The sequence below is a fragment of the Nanorana parkeri genome, unplaced genomic scaffold, assembly GCF_000935625.1.
Source record: "Nanorana parkeri isolate BGI_ZX_2015 unplaced genomic scaffold, ASM93562v1 scaffold474, whole genome shotgun sequence".
Classification (NCBI taxonomy): Eukaryota; Metazoa; Chordata; class Amphibia; order Anura; family Dicroglossidae; genus Nanorana; species Nanorana parkeri.
The window spans coordinates 931,171-941,189 of NW_017306742.1; the positions used below are offsets into that span (position 1 = coordinate 931,171).

Genomic DNA, 10,019 nt, shown 5'->3' on the forward strand with positions numbered 1-10,019 from the left:
GTCTACCAATTATGTTCTTGCCCTACCAATTATGTTATTGGTCTACCAATGATGTTCTTGGCCTACCAATAATGTTCTTGGTCTACCAATGATATTCTTGGCCTACCAATGATGTTCTTGGTCTACCAATGGTGTTCTTGGCCTACCAATGATGTTCTTGGCCTACCAATGATGTTCTTGGCCTACCAATGGTGTTCTTGGTCTACCAATGGTGTTCTTGGTCTACCAATGATGTTCTTGGCCTACCAATGATGTTCTTGGTCTACCAATGATGTTCTTGGCCTACCAATGATGTTCTTGGTCTACCAATGATGTTCTTGGTCTACCAATGGTGTTCTTGGTCTACCAATGATGTTCTTGGTCTACCAATGATGTTCTTGGTCTACCAATGATGTTCTTGGCCTACCAATGATCTTCTTGGTCTACCAATGATGTTCTTGGTCTACCAATGGTGTTCTTGGTCTACCAATGATGTTCTTGGTCTACCAATGATGTTCTTGGTCTACCAATGATGTTCTTGGCCTACCAATTATGGTTTTGGTCTACCAATGGTGTTATTGGTCTACCAATGATGTTCTTGGTCTACCAATGGTGTTATTGGTCTACCAATGATGTTCTTGGTCTACCAATGATGTTCTTGGTCTACCAATGGTGTTCTTGGTTTACCAATGGTGTTCTTGGTCTACCAATGGTGTTCTTGGTTTACCAATGGTGTTCTTGGTCTACCAATGGTGTTCTTGGTCCACCATCCTCCTTGTCATGAAATACAAAATTCAACATGGGCACTCTCCCTGTCAGAGAGATCTGAGAAGATGGTGGGTGTCTGAAGCTGCCAGAATATGCCACAAACTTAAAGTCAACTTTGTGTAGATTGACCCTTTCATTTTGCATAGTATTGAATATAAGAGACATCTATCATGTGCAAAAAAAAAAGTGCCTGCATGAAAGTGACAGGTTCTCTTTATCATCCTGTCTGCAGTCCTTCTCTTCTGTGACTGGTACACACATGGCTTTTCTTCAGAGTCCAGACTTCTTCGACTGTGTAGATTGTCATAGGATGTCCCTCGTGAGGGCTGTGCTGAAAGTCGAGGATGAGGTCTGTGGTATTGCTGTGGAGCCGGTTACTAGGTGAGAGGAACAGATTAACACCCCTTTGTACAATAATAATACTATGTGTCTTGTGGGGGGACATTAGAGTGTAAGCTCCTCTGTACAGAGACTGCTGTGACTGTGGGGGGACATTAGAGTGCAAGCTCCTCTGTACAGAGACTGCTGTGACTGTGGGGGGACATTAGAGTGCAAGCTCCTCTGTACAGAGACTGCTGTGACTGTGGGGGGACATTAGAGTGCAAGCTCCTCTGTACAGAGACTGCTGTGACTGTGGGGGGACATTAGAGTGCAAGCTCCTCTGTACAGAGACTGCTGTGACTGTGGGGGGACATTAGAGTGCAAGCTCCTCTGTACAGAGACTGATGTGACTGGCTCAGTGTTCTCTGTACAGCATTGCGGTATATGTCAGAGCTATATAAATGTATAATAATAGTGTGTGACTGTGGGGGACGGACAGACATTAAAGTGTAAGCTCCTCTGTACAGAGACTGATGTGACTGTGGGGGGGGGACATTAGAGTGTAAGCTCCTCTGTACAGAGACTGATGTAACTGTGGGGGGAGGGGACATTAGAGTGTAAGCTCCTCTGTACAGAGACTGATGTGACTGTGGGGGGGACATTAGAGTGTAAGCTCCTCTGTACAGAGACTGACGTGACTGGCTCAGTGTTCTCTGTACAGCACTGCTGTATATGTCAGAGCTATATAAATGTATAATAATAGTGTGTGACTCTCAGTTCTCAGGTAATAGTCGCCATAGAGAAGATTGTCCAGGGAGTGTTGGAGAGCCTGTCCAGGAATGAGGCCCCGGTACTCACTGTGGAAAACAGATCAACATGGAGCAACATAGAGTAAGGAGCATTTCTGCACTGCTGGACCTATCCAGCAATACTACAGGAAAGTACATGCTGGGCTTGTGGGGATAGTGATCTGTACAGAGTATTTCAGGAGAGGAGAGTTATAGAGGAAGCAGAGTCCTCCAGCAGAGCAGAGTATTTCAGGAGAGGAGAGTTATAGAGGAAGGAGCAGAGTCCTCCAGCAGAGCAGAGTATTTCAGGAGAGGAGAGTTATAGAGGAAGGAGCAGAGTCCTCCAGCAGAGCAGAGTATTTCAGGAGAGGAGAGTTATAGAGGAAGGAGCAGAGTCCTCCAGCAGAGCAGAGTATTTCAGGAGAGGAGAGTTATAGAGGAAGGAGCAGAGTCCTCCAGCAGAGCAGAGTATTTCAGGAGAGGAGAGTTATAGAGGAAGGAGCAGAGTCCTCCAGCAGAGCAGAGTATATCAGGAGAGGAGAGTTATAGAGGAAGGAGCAGAGTCCTCCAGCAGAGCAGAGTATTTCAGGAGAGGAGAGTTATATAGAAGGAGCAGAGTCCTCCAGCAGAGTATATCAGAAGAGAGGGCTCCCTGTCTTGTAAGTTCCCCTATTGATGTGTCTTCCATTTGTCTGCTGATATGAATGTTTTGCAGGTTCAGTGATTCGGTTGGACTGCAGATGGTGAAGGATTGTAGCACCAGAAAAATCCGGAGTGACTGCCCCCGATCTGCTTTGCATTTTGGTTAGTTTTCTGCAAAGATAAGGAGTGGGAAGTGTACCTGTCATTCAGTGTTGGCCCTACGTGCTGTACATAGGGTGTATCTGCATCCATACAGTCTGTTTCTTAGATACCTTAAAGCTGAACTCCGTAATCAGCAAATACTGTTCTCATACAAGAGTCCTGTGTATTCTTCCTGAATCCTGTGAGCTTTGTGTATTTCTTCCAGGATCTGTGCAGCACTCAAGTGTCAGACTTGGAGCTTCCTGTAATAAAGACCGGTCACTGCTGCTCTCTCTCCTTGTGCAGGGTGACTGGTCTTGTCTCCGCCCCTCCTGTAATAAAGACCGGTCACTGCTACTCTCTCTCCTTGTGCAGGGTGACTGGTCTTGTCTCCGCCCCTCCTGTAATAAAGACCGGTCACTGCTACTCTCTCTCCTTGTGCAGGGTGACTGGTCTTGTCTTATGCTATAGGTATAACTATGTTATAAAGATGGACTTTGCCATAAATAACATTATTATTATCTCGGACCCTTAGCCCTTATTATGAAGATCTTGTCTGTGATCTACAAGCTGGTTCAGACCGACACATACGCAACCAAGAGGTGAGTGTTGTGGTAGAACAGTCGGTGTGTCACTCATACTGTGTTGCCAGTGCAGTTTTATTAGCCTTGTAGAGCAGGGTGGTGGCCCAGGGGCAGACTCAGGAGTTACATCTCCTTACTGGCCTCTGGACACCTCAGAAGCCCAGGAAAAAGCTGGGACGTTGCCTGGCAAAGGATCGTCTTTGTGAGTTCACTTCCTCCAGAACCTCAGCTGGACTGAAAGAATGATGCTGGGTTTGAGAATGAGTAGTTCAAGAATCATCTGTAGTTGTGCTCAGATTCTTTCTCTGTTATAAGTCTAGTTAGTTTGAAGCAGCCATTCTCAACCAGGGTGTCGTGGAATCCTAGGCATCCTCCAGAGAGTACTAGGGGTTCCATGAGCAATGAGCAATGTTCTGGCTCTCAAGTAAAAAACTCTGACACCAATGTTTGTTTTAACTATTTGGAAAGGGGCATTCTTTCCACTGACCACCTGTGTATTGGGTCCCTGCTCTCAATGACCACCAGTGTTATGGGGTTCTTCTCCCAGTGATCACCGGTGTAATAGGGCCCTTCTCCCAATGACCACCAGTGTAATGGGGCCCTTCTCCCAATGACCACCAGTGTAATGGGGCCCTTCTCCCAGTGATCACCAGTGTGATAGGGCCCTTCTCCCAGCGATCACCAGTGTGATAGGGCCCTTCTCCCAGTGACCACCAGTGTAATAGGGGCCTTTTCCCAGTAATCACCAGTGCAATAGGGCCCTTCTCCCAGTAATCACCAGTTCAATAGGGCCCTTCTCCCAGTGATCACCCTTGTAATAGGGTCCTTCTCTCAATGACCACCAGTGTAATGGGGCTCTTCTCCCAGTGAACACCAGTGTAAGCAGGCCCTTCTCTCAATGACCACTAGTGTGATAGGGCCCTTCTCCCAATGACCACTAGTGTAATAGGGCCCTTCTCCCAATGACCACCAGTGTAATAGGGGCCTTCTCCCAATGACCACTAGTGTGATAGTGCCCTTCTCCCAATGACCACTAGTGTGATAGGGCCCTTCTCCCAATGACCACCAGTGTGATAGGGCCCTTCTCCCAATGACCACCAGTGTAATAGGGGCCTTCTCCCAATGACCACCAGTGTGATAGGGCCCTTCTCCCAATGACCACCAGTGTGATAGGGCCCTTCTCCCAATGACCACTAGTGTAATAGGGGCCTTCTCCCAATGACCACAAAAAAAAAGCCCTTCTCTCAATGACCACTAGTGTGATAGGGCCCTTCTCCCAATGACCACTAGTGTAATAGGGCCCTTCTCCCAATGACCACCAGTGTAATAGGGGCCTTCTCCCAATGACCACTAGTGTGATAGTGCCCTTCTCCCAATGACCACTAGTGTGATAGGGCCCTTCTCCCAATGACCACTAGTGCTATGGGGCACACCTCCCAATGACCACCAGTGTAATAGGGGCCTTCTCCCAATGACCACTAGTGCTATGGGGCACACCTCCCAATGACCACCAGTGTAATAGGGGCCTTCTCCCAATGACCACTAGTGCTATGGGGCACACCTCCCAATGACCACCAGTGTAATAGGGGCCTTCTCCCAATGACCACTAGTGCTATGGGGCACACCTCCCAATGACCACCAGTGTAATAGGGGCCTTCTCCCAATGACCACTAGTGCTATGGGGCACACCTCCCAATGACCACCAGTGTAATAGGGGCCTTCTCCCAATGACCACTAGTGCTATGGGGCACACCTCCCAATGACCACCAGTGTAATAGGGGCCTTCTCCCAATGACCACTAGTGCTATGGGGCACACCTCCCAATGACCACCAGTGTAATAGGGGCCTTCTCCCAATGACCACTAGTGCTATGGGGCACACCTCCCAATGACCACCAGTGTAATAGGGGCCTTCTCCCAATGACCACTAGTGCTATGGGGCACACCTCCCAATGACCACCAGTGTAATAGGGGCCTTCTCCCAATGACCACTAGTGCTATGGGGCACACCTCCCAATGACCACCAGTGTAATAGGGGCCTTCTCCCAATGACCACTAGTGCTATGGGGCACACCTCCCAATGACCACCAGTGTAATAGGGGCCTTCTCCCAATGACCACCAGTGTGATAGAGCCCTTCTCCCAATGACCACCAGTGTAACTTTACCGATCGCCAGTCAAAGACAGCATTGCACTTACCATCAATGTATGGGAACACATTGTGCATGGTCTGTTTCATTTCAGTATTAGGGACATTATAGTGCAGCCCTGGGATTTTACATACACTGAGCACACCATTTATATGTATTGTTATATCTTCAATCTACTGTTCACACCAGCTGTAGATATACTGATTATTAGAAGGGTTTCCCTGAAACCTAACATTTATTTCAAGGGTTCCTGCATGGCAGAAAGGTTGAGAAAGGTTTAAAGTGTGGCCTCCTTTACAGGATGAACTCTCATGTACATGTTACTGTTGCCTTAGGGACGTCTTTTATGACAATGTTCAGCTTTATGGAAGCCAGAAGACAGTGGACAGTATTATCATCGATATTTCCTGCATGCTGAAGATTCCCAGAAGGAGCTTACATATCGTATGTTCTGGTATCATGTAGCCCTGACTAGTGTTTTATATGCAGCAGAGCAGTTCATTCAATACATCGGTACAGAGAACAGTGTTGGTGTTCAATGAACTGTAGCACAGACAGACTCAACTTTTCTCTTGAAGAGTCGGCCCACCCAAAGCCCATATTTCAGTGTTCAATAAATCCTGGAGACAGAAACAACATGAATAACCAACTGCTTCCTGAGAAGGTCTCTCGGGTCTGTACACCTGATGTGCCCATTATGAGGGACTCCCACCATCCCTGTGCTGAGTTCCCGGGTCTGTACCCCTGCTGTGCCCATTATGAGGGGCTCCCCCCATCCCTGTGCTGAGTTCCCGGGTCTGTACCCCTGCTGTGCCCATTATGAGGGGCTCCCCCCATCCCTGTGCTGAGTTCCCGGGTCTGTACCCCTGCTGTGCCCATTATGAGGGGCTCCCCCCATCCCTGTGCTGAGTTCCCGGGTCTGTACCCCTGCTGTGCCCATTATGAGGGGCTCCCCCCATCCCTGTGCTGAGTTCCCGGGTCTGTACCCCTGCTGTGCCCATTATGAGGGGCTCCCCCCATCCCTGTGCTGAGTTCCCGGGTCTGTACCCCTGCTGTGCCCATTATGAGGGGCTCCCCCCATCCCTGTGCTGAGTTCCCGGGTCTGTACCCCTGCTGTGCCCATTATGAGGGGCTCCCCCCATCCCTGTGCTGAGTTCCCGGGTCTGTACCCCTGCTGTGCCCATTATGAGGGGCTCCCCCCATCCCTGTGCTGAGTTCCCGGGTCTGTACCCCTGCTGTGCCCATTATGAGGGGCTCCCCCCATCCCTGTGCTGAGTTCCCGGGTCTGTACCCCTGCTGTGCCCATTATGAGGGGCTCCCCCCATCCCTGTGCTGAGTTCCCGGGTCTGTACCCCTGCTGTGCCCATTATGAGGGGCTCCCCCCATCCCTGTGCTGAGTTCCCGGGTCTGTACCCCTGCTGTGCCCATTATGAGGGGCTCCCCCCATCCCTGTGCTGAGTTCCCGGGTCTGTACCCCTGCTGTGCCCATTATGAGGGGCTCCCCCCATCCCTGTGCTGAGTTCCCGGGTCTGTACCCCTGCTGTGCCCATTATGAGGGGCTCCCCCCATCCCTGTGCTGAGTTCCCGGGTCTGTACCCCTGCTGTGCCCATTATGAGGGGCTCCCCCCATCCCTGTGCTGAGTTCCCGGGTCTGTACCCCTGCTGTGCCCATTATGAGGGGCTCCCCCCATCCCTGTGCTGAGTTCCCGGGTCTGTACCCCTGCTGTGCCCATTATGAGGGGCTCCCCCCATCCCTGTGCTGAGTTCCCGGGTCTGTACCCCTGCTGTGCCCATTATGAGGGGCTCCCCCCATCCCTGTGCTGAGTTCCCGGGTCTGTACCCCTGCTGTGCCCATTATGAGGGGCTCCCCCCATCCCTGTGCTGAGTTCCCGGGTCTGTACCCCTGCTGTGCCCATTATGAGGGGCTCCCCCCATCCCTGTGCTGAGTTCCCGGGTCTGTACCCCTGCTGTGCCCATTATGAGGGGCTCCCCCCATCCCTGTGCTGAGTTCCCGGGTCTGTACCCCTGCTGTGCCCATTATGAGGGGCTCCCCCCATCCCTGTGCTGAGTTCCCGGGTCTGTACCCCTGCTGTGCCCATTATGAGGGGCTCCCCCCATCCCTGTGCTGAGTTCCCGGGTCTGTACCCCTGCTGTGCCCATTATGAGGGGCTCCCCCCATCCCTGTGCTGAGTTCCCGGGTCTGTACCCCTGCTGTGCCCATTATGAGGGGCTCCCACCATCCCTGTGCTGAGTTCCCGGGTCTGCACACCATCCCTTGGCTCGGTTTGGGGTCTGCACACCTGTTGTGCCCATTATGAGGGGTTCCCACCATCAAAAATATATGGAATACAGGTGCTGACTTTGCACACTGACTTTAAGACAATGGTTTGGCACCACCATCATGTTCTCACCCTATTGGCAGTAGCCCAGTAAGGACGGTGATGTAGGCCAGACCTTGTCCATAAAGCAGTCAATGTAGCCTCACCAAATATTTACTGGAAGTAAACCAATTGCTGTCATCTAAAGCACACACACCTGAAAGATTCTCCTGCAGTGAATGTTTAGTGAAAGTCAGTTTATAAATATACCTCTAACTGTGCGTTTCTTTTCTAGCTGTCTACCTCCAAGGGCTGCGTTGCTGGGGATCTGGTGTTCACAGAGGAAGATGGGACCAGGGTGATCTGCAACACGAATTCCTCGGTATGTCCGGCACAGATTATACGGCTGAAATCATTCGTACGCACATAATGCTTCTGACGTCTTGTAGATTACTAGAATTGTCTATAATGGAGCATAGTGGCTGGTAACTATTTGTCTGTGTCTAAGAAGATTGCAATGTGACTATATGTACTGTGATAGTATAAAAGGATGTGGGCACAGTATTGGCCATTGGCTCTGAGTACTGATGATCTCCTGCAGCCAGTGGCGTCACGCGGGGGGTGCGGCCTGCATCCGGGTGACACCATTGAAGGGGTGACACCAAAATGACTGACATTAATTTTGGTGTCACCCACTCTGAAAAGTTGGGCTTTCGGTCATGGACCAAGAGCTGGACATTTGCGAGAGAGAGGAGGGGACCCGGCAGCATACGTTATCCCGCCTGGTGAACGTCCCCTTCTCTCTCTGCCAGCGTCCATCACCAAGATGACCAGTAGGTAGCAGCGGTAAGCATGTGACATCACACTGCGGGTTCTCACCTGGTACCTGCACCGGGTGTCGCCTCGCCTCAGGACGCCTCTGCCTGCAGCCATTTCATTCCTGTGCGCAATCCAGAGATGGCTGCATGACATTTCTCAGGGTGGGTTTCATAATAATGGTGGCCTGCCTACTGTGTGTTGCAATGGCTACTTATAGTCTCTATTGGAAGCCATGTAACAGGACAACGCAGGAGCATAATTGAGAGTCAGGGACAGAGCATTGTCACCCCATAACAGGAAGTGCCTGAGCAAGGACCTAGGTATTCTTTTAATGATGCAGCTTTACAAATATGGATCATGAGTTTAGAAATGACATTTCCATAATACAGCTTACCTGAGGTTTTAGTGATTGGGTTGAACCTATCCCCTTTCTAGCGCATGTCCAATACTGCCCTGCCACAGTATATGTATGGGGAATGTGTAGCAGCCGGCCTTTCTGGCATCAATTTATACATCCGCCACAAAGATTTATAGTCCTTTTGTACTCTATTACATTGCTGTTGGCTCCGGTTTTTCTGTATAAACACAGGAAAGAAATGATGACAATACTACTTGTAATAAAACAAAGACAATGTTTTTTTTTGTTAGCCCGAGTGGAATATTTACGAGCGGAGTGTTCTTTTAACCCAAACCATAAAACCAATGTCTTTGTTTTTTTAGGGAGTTCTCATCCCGTCTAATGTGGACGGAGTCCTGAGTATCCTTTAAGTGCTGAGGATAAGCCAGGCGTGAAATGGAAACACCCAGAAGCCACGGAGATTCCAAATCAAACAGAGTGGTGCGGAATGATATTGGCCGCCCTCGGCTTTATCTCAGCGGGAGGTGGTGGCCTCTGGTCCGCCCTCATCCTACACATGGAATAGCTTCACTTTACATTTTATGGGCATTATTTAAATAGCTGCTTCTAGTACGCTTAAGAGGGTAATTATAACATTTTCCATATGTAATGTTTACCTGAAAGTCATTTTCACACTCGGGGCGTCCCGCGGCTGACATAAATTGCGAATGCGCGGTCGTCTTATTGACGCCTGCCGGCGGCCATCTTGGTGACGGACAGAGAGAGGAGGGGACGTTCACCCGGCGGGTCCCCTCCTCTCTCCTGACACTCGGGCTCTTGGTCCATGACCGATTGCCTGACTTTTCATAGGGGGTGACACCAAAAGGACAGTCAGTCATTTTGGTGTCACTCCTCCAATGGTGGCACCCGGGTGCATACTCACCCTAATCCAATAGCCACGGCCTCTGGTGTTTGTTTACATCCAGCGCTGCAAATCTTATAGTCTGGGCCATGCCTGCATATTACAGCCCCTGATACTTCTGTGGGGTCATCTCAGCCTTGTGACATGGCTATGGGGCTGTAATGCACAGGCATGGCCAGGACAGGGAGACTTGCCACACTGGGTGTCCACAAACAATAGAGGCCATGGCCATTTGATCAAGGTAAGTATACT

The 10,019-nt window shown here is 50.1% G+C and overlaps 1 protein-coding gene across 1 annotated transcript in view; it reads left to right on the forward strand.

Annotated features, from left to right (window-relative positions):
- The first annotated feature begins 1,006 nt into the window (after positions 1-1,006).
- Positions 1,007-10,019, forward strand: part of SPO11 (SPO11, initiator of meiotic double stranded breaks) — a 16,758-nt gene continuing 7,745 nt past the window's right edge. Inside the window, exons 1-7 of the mRNA XM_018560674.1 lie at positions 1,007-1,128; positions 1,846-1,959; positions 2,572-2,660; positions 3,175-3,241; positions 5,707-5,815; positions 7,985-8,071; positions 9,229-9,265. Of these exons, the coding sequence (XP_018416176.1) occupies positions 1,007-1,128; positions 1,846-1,959; positions 2,572-2,660; positions 3,175-3,241; positions 5,707-5,815; positions 7,985-8,071; positions 9,229-9,265 (625 nt within the window). The remainder of the gene's footprint in view (positions 1,129-1,845; positions 1,960-2,571; positions 2,661-3,174; positions 3,242-5,706; positions 5,816-7,984; positions 8,072-9,228; positions 9,266-10,019) is intronic.